This window comes from Azolla caroliniana, unplaced genomic scaffold (assembly GCF_043228905.1).
Source record: "Azolla caroliniana isolate FFs.n. ecotype wild unplaced genomic scaffold, voAzoCaro1.0.p SCAF_11, whole genome shotgun sequence".
NCBI classification, from domain to species: Eukaryota; Viridiplantae; Streptophyta; class Polypodiopsida; order Salviniales; family Salviniaceae; genus Azolla; species Azolla caroliniana.
The window spans coordinates 20,926,564-20,940,633 of NW_028230446.1; the positions used below are offsets into that span (position 1 = coordinate 20,926,564).

The window sequence follows — 14,070 nt, forward strand, 5'->3', positions numbered from 1 at the left end:
GGAAGGAGATGATTGTTACACGTTGACTTCTGAGGACTTCACCGCCATACGGGACGAGCTGGCCGATGACTTCCAAGTCATGGCGGATGAACAGTTGGCGCAGGTCCGACAACTCGTAGCTCAGCTAGACGATGATAGGCTGGACACTCAAATCCAGTTTGAAAGCTACAAGCGGTCCCGGGTTCAGGAAGAAAAAGCACGGGAAGCAGCAACGGTTAACCTTAGTGATGAGGAACCGTCGCCGGCCGAGGGCCAGGCCGGAACCAGTCAACCGGAGACCACTACAATGGAGGGAGCAACGACAGAGACGCCGGTGTCAGAGCAACAAACGGAGGAGCACCCACCAAAGGACCAGTCGCAGCAGCCATCAACAGAGCAGCAACAGCAACAACAACAACCACAACAACAACAACCAATTCCAGATGAACAATTGGAGACTCTCGAACAAAGCATTCTGGATATTTTGGACGAAGAATAGCAAGGGTTGGATGTGGATTCGACGTACAAGGTACTGTCCCACGGGTGTGCCATGTGTTACCGGCCGGCAAAGGAGTCCAGAGTGTGAAACGGGGAGTTATTTAATTATTAGGAATGGTTGTAAGTAAGCTATGAGTGTGGACGGACGGACCAGAATTAGTATGCCGTTCCGGATCTGGACCGATCCCGAACAGGTGCGGATGGCACCGTTTTGTACTACAGACCGGAAACCTATTTAAAGGCCCGGATACAATGTAATGAGCAGCGGTTAATTAATAAAGCTTAGTGTTGTTATCTCTCTGTGTTAATTGCCGTTCTGCATTCATTGTTATATCTTACGCGTGTGAATGTGAAGGACGATCATGCTAAGTAACCTAATTAAGTCGGATTAATCGTTGAGTCTAATCCTGTTGCCGTAACACCCCTTTGGTGAAGTGTCTTCCGTAGACACCCTGTGTTAGGCCATTGTCCGGCCCTAAGAGTTAACACAGGTGTTGTAGGTTTTAGAGTTAGGGTTAGGGTTAAGGATGATGGTGGTTAACGATGACGAAGATAGACATGGTGAAATAGCAAAGATAATGAAGAGTATGATGGTGAGAGAGATTGACATGAAGATGTTGAGAATTATTGAGAAGCATTGCGGGGTAAGGATGACATTGATGAGCATTGCGGGGTGGGGGGTGGTGCCTAGAATGGCTCCACCCCCCTCCCAAGGGGTTCAACGTTGAGGGGGGGAGAGAGAGAGAGAGAGAGAGAGAGAGAGAGAGAGAGAGAGAGAGAGAGAGATGAAAAGAGAGATAGAGAGAAATGTTCATTCATGTTTCATTCATTCCCCAAGGGGTTCAACGTTGAGGGGTTAAATAGTACAAGAGGGGGTAGATACATAGGGGTGTAAGCCCCCTAGAGCATTCATATTGGACACTCACTCACACCTCATTGTATCCCTCCACATGCACACACGTGTGCATGTGTTCACATACATATCGGCTCACAATTACATTTATGTTCCCTACACATATACAACATCATCATGATAATATTCGACCCTCGCTCATCACACTTGACTCTTCGTACATCTCATACGGGGTAACAAACAAGTAGACTATTTGGACACATACAACACTTTCTTACATTTATAATTGTTTGTGGGCCTCCAAACTTTCTCCACTGAGCAAATTGAAGGTGGCGGGCTTGCATAAAATTCCTACTACAATATGATTATATCTTTACCCATCCATTCCTTTAATTACAGTCTCACAGAATTTCCACATAAATTTATTCTTTCATGCCAAATTTGATTTCCCATCACACAACTCTATACTTTGAAATCTGAGTAATTTATCGTTCTCCTGATGGTCAATTACTTAAACACGTCTTTCATAACCTTAGGGTTCTTCTTATGGCCTTCTGTGCATACACGTGGTCAAGCCTTGGAATTTTCCTTACAATACATTTGGGTGAATCAATCCTACTTGGTGGTGGGGATGCTCAAAAAGAGGATCCTAGATGCACCAACCTATGTCATTTGCTTAGCTCACAAATGCAGGACAATCGTGGATTGATGCTTAACTTGTTGGATGACAAGCTAACTTATGAAGAGAGATCGTCCCTTGTGCAACATTAGGATAACAAGTTTCTTAAAGATAAGGTCAAATATAGGGGAATTAATACCTTAATATACACATATTAGTTAACGAATTTGTGCAAGGTATTTAAATTTGAATTGTTGATTCAAATTACATAGACCCAAACATCAAAATGTTTTACATGTGGATCATAAATATGTTGAGAATTCAAGACATTATTGTGGGCATTGATGCAATACCCACCTATATGTCCCACATCATTTAGTTTTACATCATAATGATCCAAAAATTTGCACCTTAATGTTCTTTTCATTTGTCAAGCTTCTAGAATGTCCACATTATCATTCCATGCCTTGCCTAGACTAGTGAAATCCATTTCTATTTCTTTGATTTTGACAACATGCACCGGTCTTTCTCATATTCAAGACTTGGATTTACTATAAAAAAATTTCCAAGAAATACATACTAGACAATGTACCTTAACTGAGGCTCCCACACGACACACAAAAGACAAGACTAGGATTAAGTCAAAGAAAAGAGTACAGCAGTCTTTTGGTACGTGTCATGAAACCATTTGTATGGGTAGTTGAATAATGGAACGACAACCATCTATTAAAGAAGGGTTAAATAAATTATCTTGGCTGCGAGATCCTAGTAAACATTAATGGGGGAAAGATATGAACTACACTCAGTTTATGGAAAATGTGTGCAACTACCATAACAATAGTAGTAGTATACCAACCCATTACATCCTAACAACCTAATCTCTTGAATATCAAATAGAAGAAATCATTCTATTGAACTTCTTGAGTTAAAAGGACTGGAATGTTGTGTAAACGAAACAAAAGTCAACAAATCATAAACCTCCTTAAGGTATTAAATTATAGAGGCCTTTTAACACAACTTGATATTATCTTGAAAAGCACCAATGTGTGTCCAAAGGTATGCAATCTATTCTATGATTCAAATTTTACTTAAACCTAATGGTTGTATTAATTATGTCATTACAATATCATCTTGGAAGAGACCAAAAATGAATCAATTCCATGTATCGAAACAAGAGGAAAATATTGTTTCCCAACAATGACAACCACCTTCAAGTATGGTGTACTTTGAACCAAGTGATGTTCAGGGTTAAACTTGTTACACCTTTACAAAGGACAATGCTTGTAACCTTTTGTTTCTTGTCTTGGTTATGAAACACAACCACATTTGAACAAGGAAGTGGATGGTTTCTTCCATCAACACGTTCGAGTGATGATGGTATGACAAGGTAGAGTAGAGACAAATGGGATTGTTAGACCAAATGAAGAAAGAATGCACATCGAATGAATATTAGTGCTAGTGTATGGATGTAATTTAAATGTAGTAATAATAATGGGCTCTTCCAATGAACAATCAGTTAATGAGAATTGATGGCATCGCAACGAAGACGAACCTCTCCTTGTGACCCAGTTTGAACATTGAGAACACTAAGCTTCTGTATGGCATGAGCCCAAGCTGTAAAGAAGGTGGGTTGCGAGGATGCAAAGAGAGAAACTGTGGCGCGTGTACGAGGGTCACTCCAAAGGATTTGATCTGATGCCAACAACCCTAGCCCATGTTCTAGGTTGCTAAAGAAGACATTGTCAAATTGCTTGGGTGTGCTCACATCATTGAATGCCACCACCGTAGGGTCGAGGTTCACATTCGGACAAGATGCCCTTAGTTGTGCTGCATATGTCTTATTCAATGTTGGATCTGGGATCGCTCCATATACTCGATTCATAAATTGGTTGCAGTGCGAAAAGCCAATCGTGTGTCCACCTGCACAAGTTCAAGACTTGTTAGCCATAAATATGGCTTGCATCCTATATTATCCATAGGGCAAATAAATGTGCCACACCTGACAAAATCACCATCTCGTCACGTGTGAAGCCTTTCCTTGCAAACAAGTTCGTAAGTTCATCCAAACTTTGTGTTGGCGCCGGCAAATTCCCAGGCACCAGTGATGCCTTTGAAGTGCGACCGTCTTTCCGTCCCTTCAACAACGGCCAAAATGGGCCCCCAACCTTCTCAAGAACCAATAGAAAAGCATTACTAAGAGCAAATACATCACATGTAAAAAGTTTAGGTTATCCCTACTCTTTATATGTCTGAATATCTTTACTGATGTGGCTTGTTACAAAAGATCATTCCCTACCATCCTTTTCCCTCGTGTTTTCGCCAATGATGATCAACACAAGGGAAAACCTAGCTAGGTATAGTGTGAAAGCATCCAAAACGTTTTATATTGCATAGAGTAATTGGAGAGTGACTAGCCTCTATTGCAAAGTTGCAATTATGAATCATAGCGTGAAAGTGGCCAAAACTTATTGTTATATTTTGAGAGGAATTAGTCTTGGAGTGAATGATAATGTGAAAGTCTCTCCAACTTAGTGTGGTATAGATGACAAGGAGGAGTTAGTATGTGAGTGAATTCAAGGATCTATGATGTTGCATAAGTGCATACAACAAAATGCATTAAAAGCCTTGATGGGTGCATCTAAGTTAGTGAGGTTGCACAAGAAATATGAGAAGGTCATGTGTTCAAACATCTAAAATTTCCGCTAAAACCCATGCATGCATGTAGTGGCACCAAACCCTAATCAATAAAACCATGGCGTACCACTAGGATACATCAAAGAGAGAGAGAGAGAGAGAGAGTTTATAAACATATATTACAAGTCCCACGAGGTCTCTGGTTGTGATAGCGAGGATATCGGCACAAGAAACAATGCCCGGGCACGCCTCCTCCACGGCCGCCTTGGCACGCATCACGGCATCGAAACCGTCTCCAGGTAGTGACAGGTTCTCTTCTGCGTCTTTCTCCGCTTTGTTTCCAGGTGTGGACGCGACCATGACCGAGGCATCGCAGCCCTATAATCGCAATCTCGGCCCATTCCATCGTCCATTAGAGACATAATCCACAATACATACACACACACACACAGAAGAAAACAGAGAAAAATAAAAAATAAAAGCACTCCCTCTCTATACAAAACTTGAAAATTTGCGCTGTTATATAAGTAACCACCGTTGTTAAATCAGAAATCCTCCCACCACTTAATCGCCACCGTTCATCCAAAATTAAATAAATCCATCTTGCTAATCAGTAGCCGTTGATTCGGAACCAATCACCACTGTTCTAAAATCTCCTTTGCCAAACCCTAACCCTAACCCTAACCTAACTCTCGCCCTAGTCCTTAACCCTAACCCTAACAAAAGACTGTGTTTTATACACAGAATTTCTCCTGTTCAGTGCATTTTGTTTTCCCTTCTCCAGAAACAGTCCCAACCGAGTTTTCCACTCCATTATCAACAGTGAGAATCTCTTCCATTCCATTTTGTTCTGCACTGAGTTCTCTCCCCTGAAGAAGAGCCCTAACCAAACGCTTGACACTATCATTTCTTCCATTCATTTATACTTCAACTAAAATCTCTTCCTTAATACTCACTAACCCTAATCCAAGCCCTTCGAAGTACTTTCTGGTATTTATGTCTAGTTTTTCACCTGAATTATCTTTTCTAACAACCAAAACTCTGTGTTGATACAGAATTTCTTCAATGCTTTCAGATTTTACTTAAAATGACAATCCATTTACCTTACCCTAAGTCTAATGCGAGCATACTAATACGAATCCTAATCCACATTAAAAAAAAGAATGAGCTTCATGCAGATTTATTTTGTTTTTTACCGTGACGAAACAGTCATGGAAGAAGATACGCAGAGTTCCTGCGGCTGTGACGAAAGATTCTTTCTGCTTCTGCACCATAACGCTGTGTATAATCTGCTCGACTTCGGGGCAGCTCTCATGGTAATAATCGAAAGAAAGAGAAGAAGAAGAAGAAAATGAGAAGAAACAAAGGGGGGGAAGGAGGAATTGGAGAAGGAAGGAAGAGGAGATGAGAATGGGGATGGGGATGGGAATGCTGTTAGTTCTGAAGATCGATCCGGCCATGGCGTTCCTTGTATCGATGGATTTCTTCTACGCAGAGAGTGTACTGTGTGACGAGGGATGAGAGAGAGGAAGAGGAGGGTATATATGTAATTAAAAAGAACAGAGGAGGAGGGGTATTTATGTAATTAAAGTTTTTTTCTTGTGTCCAAAATGCACTTCATTGAGCAAGCAGCAGTAATGGTGTGAGTTTTTTAGATGCTCTTCTCTCTCTCCCCCCACAAACATCTTCATATATTATTGACTTGTCAAAAAAAAACAAAAACAAATGCAATAAGAAGAAGAAGGAATGCAAAAGCATGTAGTAAAAAAAACAAGAAATTAGAGAAGAGAGGTGTGTGTGAGTGGTAACCACAGAAGAGATCACACAAAAATTGCAAGCAAATTAGCTCTTCTTCACATACACATAAATAGACATACATATATTCATAAATGTGTGCGTGTTGGTATTATTTCACTATCTACCTTTTGTTATTTAGATGTATTGTATGCATTTTTGTTTGTTTGTTGCTTTCTGGATTGTCTAGGATTAAATTTTCTATGGGGTTTTTTGTTTTGTTGTTGTTGGTGGTGGGGGGGACAAGAGGGCTTCCACAAGAGGGAGGGTAGGCCATGCATGATTGATTAATCAAATCTTATCAATCTCCTATGTCTACCAACCTATCCTCTTCCTACCACCTCTATCATCTCCTCTTGCCGCGTGCCCATCAATGCCTTGCAAAAACTTCAAAACACCAAATGGGCACAAAGCTTTCAAAAGACCCAATCCCTCATCTTTGCTTCTTTCATGAGTCACTTCGCATGGGTTGCATTGCACTTCATTGATCGCCGCTAACCCGCCCAACACATGGTGCCTGCAAAACATCGACTTTGTTAGGTTCGTACAACAATAGCATTGCAATGTCTCCGACACCAATATATTGCAAATGTGTTGAACAAAACCTTAGAAAACAAGCACAATATTAAAACATTATCAAATGATTGTAGAATAAGCATTTGTGCTTCCTAAGTCAAGAGATTCAATAGTAAAATGTACATGGTTTTCTACCCCCAAATGAAGGTACCCCAAATGTACTAGTAGTTGAAACTTTTGAGGGTAAAATATGGGTTTAGTCAATCGTCATGGCAGTCAAGGTAAAATCCCTAGGTCAACAAATGGTCATCTCAAACAATAATAAGGGTTTAATCTTTACCAAAATTATGCCATGAATGTGTACCCGATCATTCACATGTGAATGTGTTTTTAGCTATCCATTACTTGAGCACTACTATTATTGAGTATTGCCCTTGGGATTTGGGCTTTGCACTATCATTATTTGAGTGCTTGTATATAACATTCCAATCTGCCATTGTTTAAGGCTACGTGACATTCCACTTTACAACTTTTAGATACTCTTTGAGTCATTAAACATTTTATTATGGTCCACTAGTAATGTAATTTATAGAAATATCATTATGTTCTTCGTGGATGTGCATTAGTGAGTTTTCACCTTATCCAAATATGGTTGCCTCCATTCCTAGTTTTGTCACAAAAAGACCAAGCATACCCATGTGAAGTATCACTTTATTTGTTTGATATTGAGGATAAGCAAATTGGGCTTCGTGAGATATTGGTTCAGCATAAATCAAGCAATATCTTCACCAAAAGTCTCCATTATGAGCACTTCGCGTATCTTCTTTGTCTTATTGAGATATGCTAGATTATTGCTTGAGCAAACTCATGTTTGTATATAGGAACATTACAATTTGCAACATGTAAGGCTCCAATACTCAAAATGATATTTGCACTCTACAAAACTCTTTGTTAGCACATCCAAATGTTTTATAGTAATGTAATAGCTCAATATGGCATATCCAAAAACAATGTTGATATGAGGTAGTTTTAGCACAAATTATTTTCTCGTTTTTGTATTACATACAATATCCCAAAAGTAGAGTGTAGACTTTCTTATTTTTAATATTTGGATCATACGCTAAATTTGCCACAATGTGCTAGCATTACGTGGAAATGTCAGTCGTGCGCATTTTTCTAATGCAGTGAATTTAAGTTTAAAGAATCTAGGCTACTAAAATTGGAGGTGCTCCTTTCTCGCATCAAGAAGATTTAGAGAATGTGTGACATGGATAACATTTTATATTGTAACTATTGGTTTGATAGTTTTTTATCATCAAAACAATATGATCCACTTTGTTCTTAACGTTGCCTAAGTTTGAAGGTTAGCATAATCTAATCATAGGATAACATGTATACCCTCAAATTTCAATATCTCATTTATAACCTAACAATAACAACTGTCGGTACACACATGTCCTCAATTTAACAAATTAAAAGCATGTGATATATATATTAATGAATGCTCAGTTGGTTCAATTATGAATTTTTAATTGTATATTATATCAATAAACTAAAAATATTAAAACAACTATTTTTAGTAAGTGAAGTATTTCTCCCTATCCATTATAAAGGGGATAATAATCTTGCATTGGTTGCATGAGTGTTGTGGATTCATACCTATCAGAATAATCATTCCCAAATAGATAAAAATGTTTTGAAAACATAAGCAATTTGAGAATGGAGATTTGCTATGAAAGTAATATCCCTCTACTCAAGTCTTTCTTATCATAGGCTTATTATATAATTGATATCCAAATAATGTCACCTTGAACCAGGGCAATTCTCCTAATGAGCTATTATTCTAAACCTACGTAGAAGGGATTTATATCTGAACTACCAATGTTAAGTGAGGGACAATGAAGGGTAGGCCAGATGCTAACCATGATTGTTCAATTTCACACAACAAATATAGCACGTCACCATGTGTGGGGAGTCATGTTTGGTTGCTTGCCTATACTATGATAAGCATTGCACTCCACCAAGCTAGTTATAACCACGAGGTAAGAGGAGTGTGTTTCATGTGTGTTTACTAAACCAAGTGAAATGTCCCCAATAACCGGATAGAAGGGGAAAAATTGTCTGTGTTGGCGCCACATTTTAGATTGGTGGTTTGTTGTTTGTTGTTTTTTTTTTTTTCCCAAAAAAAAACTCCTTCCATTAGTTATAAAATTTTACAAATGAGACGATTACGTACAAATCCCTAAAGGGACGCGATAGTTCCATCTAATGTGGAAGCCCACTGACTCAAGAAAGGGAGACCATTGTTGGATGAAGGCTATGCGTTGTCTTTCAACTCCCTCGGAGCCACCTTTAAGGCCATCATATTGGCTCTTCAGAGTGGCTACAATTTCACTCCATATCTCTTGCAGTAACCTTGTTGGATGGGTGGTTTGGTTGGAGAAGACTCGCCTACATCGTTGTTTCCATAGAATCCAAAGGGTTATTGGGCTGACCAATTCCAACACCTCTTGAGATTTGTCATTAAGAGGAATAGAGTGGACATTGCGGAGAAAAGGACCTCTTGTGCTTTTATCACCAAAGTCATCCCCTCCTCCTGATGCTCGTATCGGCCAATTGCAGCCTGCCATGATAGCCAACATATATTTCCCCACTTGATTGAACCTTGCACCTAGCATAATTGCAACAAGCGGCCAACCCCCCGCCATATTCTATGGGACGTTGGGCAGTCCCACAAAGCGTGTCGTATGGATTCTACTGCAGGTGGGCACTCTACACAATTAGGAGAGCTAAGGTTCCCACGTTGCCATGCTCCCACCGGTAGGGACTTATGTATTAACAGCCATTGGAAAGTGGTAATTCGCCTCGCGTGTTGTTGCTTCCAGATTTTCTGCCAAAACTTGGTGATTATTGCGGAGGGAACTTGAAATGTGTGCCAGACCTTCGCAACAGCCAGTTCTCGGGCGGCTTGAGCAGCTAGAATGTGGCGACCCAATCTAGTTGTGAATTGGAAGAAAGGGATGGGTTTGCTTCCTTGCCCCGCGTAGGGATCACGCCATGTCCATTGCAAAGGGTCCCAACTGACCTTACGTAGCCATGTGTTTTCATGAGTACATATATGCCAATCGGGTTGTACTTTGATCGGATCAGGATCTACAATCCATTTATGACCAGTGTACGCGAGTACTCGAATGGCATTATTCTGTGTGGGTGTCTCAATGTCTCGCAATTCATGGCCTTTGAGCCTGTCTGGTGATCCCCTACCTCTCGGGATCAGAGAGCCCTCCTCCTCGTGGCCTATCCATTTCTCCATTGTCGTCCTTTGAGTAGCAGATTCCCTAATCAGTAGCGCGTTAATGATTTCCGATCTCATATTCCATCCGCCCCTGATTCCATGGAGTATGTTCGCTTGATCTTGTAGTGGCATTGACATAAACCGTCGCCAACATTCTATACTTTTGCCTGGACCTTCTGCAATGTATCCCCATGACAACCCCTTACGTGATCCTAATAGTTGATTAGATTCATCCTTGAGACATGGGTTCCATAGGATACGTTGACTGAGCCAGGCAGGTTTGGATCTCGGTTGATCACACTGGAGCCCTCAACGAATGTCACACCATGCCTTCCACATGGATGCACTGAATCTGTCCTCCAAATGGCGGGAGAAACTAGGTTTGAGATCCATGTTTAGAATCCATCCCGTTTGGGGGGCCCAATTGACCCCTTTTCGTAGCCTAAAGTAAGCGAAACGTAACCTCAGTAGCATTTTCCAACAATCATTTCCTGGTTGGAGTCCTCGCACCACAAATTTGGCAAGTAAGGCTTTTGATTGTGAAAGGGAATCAATAAGATCCAATCCCCCTCTCGACTTAGGCGTTGTGAGTATAGGCCACGCCACCTTGGCGCGAGCTACATGGTCTTCCTTACCAGACCAAATGTAGTTGAGGACCAGTCGTTGAATTTGATGTATACTTTCCTTGGAGATTGTCTAGCATGATAGACTGTACCATGCTGTTGCGAGGAGTACCTGATTTGCCACTATGATGCGACCTGCTAGCGACAATTTTTTAGAGCTCCAATGTATCAACTTTTGTCGAATGAAAAGGATAACGGGTGCAATCATAGTCTCCAACGGTATGTTGAAGCCAATTTGGAAGCCCAAATATTTGGTGCTCACTCCTTGATTGATCCACTTGAAAGCAGGGTGTGGGTGCCACGCCGGATGTGTTTCCTGAGAGAGCCATATTGCACAGGATTTGTGCCAATTGATCATGGCGTTGGATCGCTTGCAAAATAAAACTAGTGCACTTTCTAGCTTTTGGAGGTTTTCCAGGTCCCCTTGCAGGTAGACTGTTGTGTCATCTGCAAATTCTATATCCAGGATGCTTTGGTAAGAATGAGGTATGGGAAGACCACGTAGTTTGAGATGCCGCGAGTTGAGAAAGCAAGAGAGTGCTTCGGCGTATAATAGAAATAAGGATGGAGCTAGTGGGCATCCCTACCGTACAGAGCGGGATATTTGGAAAAAGGGGCCCCTTTCACCTGCCAGCGAAACGCAACTGCTGCCATTCCTATAAAATCCTGCAATGCCTTTGATCCATGTCTCTTGAAAGCCGAGTTTCCTCATCACACTTTCTAGAAAGTTCCAGCATACCCTCTCATAGGCTTTCTCAAAATCTAGTAGCACCACCGCTACCTTCTTGTTGGTTTGCTTGGCAAGGGCTACTGCTTCCCAAAATGAGAAGAGGTTGTCGAGGATGCTCCGATTTCTAATGAAACCTGTCTATGACAGATGAATGAGTTGAGGGAGAAGTGGAGTTAAACGGCGTGCCACAATTTTTGCGAGCAACTTATAGACAGTATTGAGAAGAGTAATGGGCCGCCACTTGTGAATGTCATTGGCATTCCCACCACTTTTAGGAATGAGATGTATCATCCCCTGTCCAAATTCCTTCGACATGCTTCTAGAGGTGATGATCTCCTCATATGCCTGGAGGAGTTCTTCTTTAATAGTGCCCCAAAGGCATGTGAAAAAGTGCGGGGTGAGACCGTTAATTCCGGGGCAGCTCTCGGCATCTAAATCAGTGAGGGCCTCCCATATCTCAATGATTGATAGGGGACGCACAAGCCAGGTATTCATTTCCGGTGTGACTTTCTCGGGTATGCTTTGGAGGATAATATCATCGCTTATGTCTTCCCATGTAGCTATCATGTCTTCGGTAAGTAGGCGGCTATAATACCTTGTGGCAATATTCCTCATTTCGTCGCCATCCTCAGTGGTCGTTCTATCCTCCCGGTTGAGGCTGCGCATCATAGTTCTAGCATGCCTCGGGCCTTTGGAGCGGAAGAATTCCTTTGTGGTTTTGTCCCCTACTCGAATCCATCGCACCATGTTGCCATGAAACTCCATGTCATATATTGCCTTTTTTGCCATGCTAAGTTCTTGTTTGGCCGTGGCGACTTGTCCCGCGATCCAACTACAGGATGGGTATCTCTGTTGGAGTCGTTGTAAGGCTATTAGTCCCCGTTTTGTCCTCTGTCGCTTCTCCTGAGCATCATTGCGTCTGGTCTTGACAATCTCATGTAGGAGAGTAGAGGCTCTTGTTAATTTAGCTAAAAGTTTGTCCGATGCTGATGAGCCATTGACGGGTAATGACCATTGGTTGGATAGTTGGTCCTTCACGTCTATAAGTGTGTAAATAGTGTGTGGGATGTGAGTCTGGAATGGGCCCCATTTTCGGTGCAATTGAAAATGACCAGCTACCGGGTAATGGTCAGAGAAAGTCGTGCCTGGAGTTATGCGACACCACCCTCCCTTCGTTTCTAAAGCCTCCCCCACATAAATGCGGTCAATGCGAGATAGGGTGGGTCCACTATTCCGCCCGTCTGATCAGGAGAATAGGAGAGAGTCCCTTTTCCGTTGGAAGTTGGCAAAATGCCAGATGTCTCGCAGGTTAAGGTGGACACATAGCTTCTCCCATTGTTTGCGTTCCCTTCCTTGTAGAACTATGGGGTTGTTGTTGGAGCTATCATGAATGGATTCGATCATATTAAAATCCCCTCCAATGCACCACTCTTCCGCATCCACTACTTGTAGGCGGATGCGGTCCCAGAATGTTGCTCTTTCTATTCTGTTATTTGGAGCATAAACATTCATGAAGTTCCATCGTTGCCCTGATAGTCCATCGTGGCTATATTTGTAAATAGCCGAAAAGTCATATTAGTATAAATACGACTTAGGGCAAACTTTTATCTGTTGTTGTTGTCATTCTTGTTTTGCATGAGATTAGAGCGCACAACAGTGTACAGAGAGAGAGAGAGAGAGAAAGAGGTCGTTGCCTCTGTTGTAACCGCCGCCTGTGGCGAAGATCGTGAGCACGAGGTCGTTGCCTCCGTGAACTCACTGTTGTACATTCTAACATAGCGATAGTTTGCAACCTGTGGGATGCCGTGGTTTTTTCCCTAGTTTGGGGTTTTCCACGTTAAACATCCCGTGTACTCTTTTCTCCATTCTGTCGTGTATTTATCTCCCGTTTTCTGTGTATGATTCTAAGCTCGGTTGTGGCCGAGTGTTGTGTATAAGGAGCGTTTTTTGTTCCCGTCATAATCTTCATACTCATGGAATGGGGTGGGAGGTTGCCAGTTGTGCCTGGTGCTTTGTACAATAGGTCGTGAGTGGGGAGCACTCACCATTTAGACATCCAGTCATTTCCAGGGATGGAATAGTGGTCCACATCCATGAGTGGAGTTTGTGGGCTATCTTGTGGGCTTCAATTGCCCCTTCATGCTTCTCATAGAAATAGACAAAGCTTGGAGTTAGTTGGGTGTTTATGATAGTCCGCAGGTGGATGTGGCAAAGATGGGGGTCCTCTTCATCCATGGTGCACCAGAATTCAGTGTTATACCAATGTTGCTTTAGTTCATTCATGAGCTCTTCATCTCTTATTTGTGCTACAAAGCACGCTGCTTGGCTACATAACATATCTTTAACCTTGGATTTCGACCAATCTTCCTGAGTCGGAAGCAAGAGTGGAAAGGAGATTGAGGTAGTCGAAACTCCGTTATTGTGCACCGCTAATACATGTACCCTTATTTTTTCCACTGTCTTGAGCCCTATACCTAGCCATTTCAAGGCGCTTTGTGGGTGTGGTTCAAGGTCTTGGCTAGATGAAGC

At 41.8% G+C, this 14,070-nt stretch overlaps 1 protein-coding gene across 1 annotated transcript; it reads right to left on the minus strand.

Annotated features, from left to right (window-relative positions):
- Positions 1–3,031: 3,031 nt before the first annotated feature.
- Positions 3,032–6,252, minus strand: LOC147858467 (peroxidase 31-like). The gene is made up of 4 exons (XM_087327205.1): positions 5,780–6,252; positions 4,767–4,961; positions 3,949–4,114; positions 3,032–3,869 (listed from the first exon to the last, which is right to left on the minus strand). Exons 1-4 carry the CDS (start codon positions 6,041–6,043, stop codon positions 3,466–3,468), a joined length of 1,029 nt encoding a protein of 342 aa, XP_087183331.1. The 5' UTR covers positions 6,044–6,252; the 3' UTR covers positions 3,032–3,465.
- Positions 6,253–14,070: the final 7,818 nt, after the last annotated feature.

What these genes read in the sequence shown, in the direction of transcription:
- LOC147858467 (XM_087327205.1), bottom strand. Translation starts at nt 6,043, where the DNA reads ATGGCCGGATCGATCTTCAGAACTAACAGCATTCCCATCCCCATCCCC. An exon ending in TCCATGACTGTTTCGTCACG is followed by an intron (nt 4,962 to 5,779) that starts GTAAAAAACAAA and finishes TTGCGATTATAG; the next exon opens with GGCTGCGATGCCTCGGTCAT. An exon ending in CCAGAGACCTCGTGGGACTT is followed by an intron (nt 4,115 to 4,766) that starts GTAATATATGTT and finishes GTTCTTGAGAAG; the next exon opens with GTTGGGGGCCCATTTTGGCC.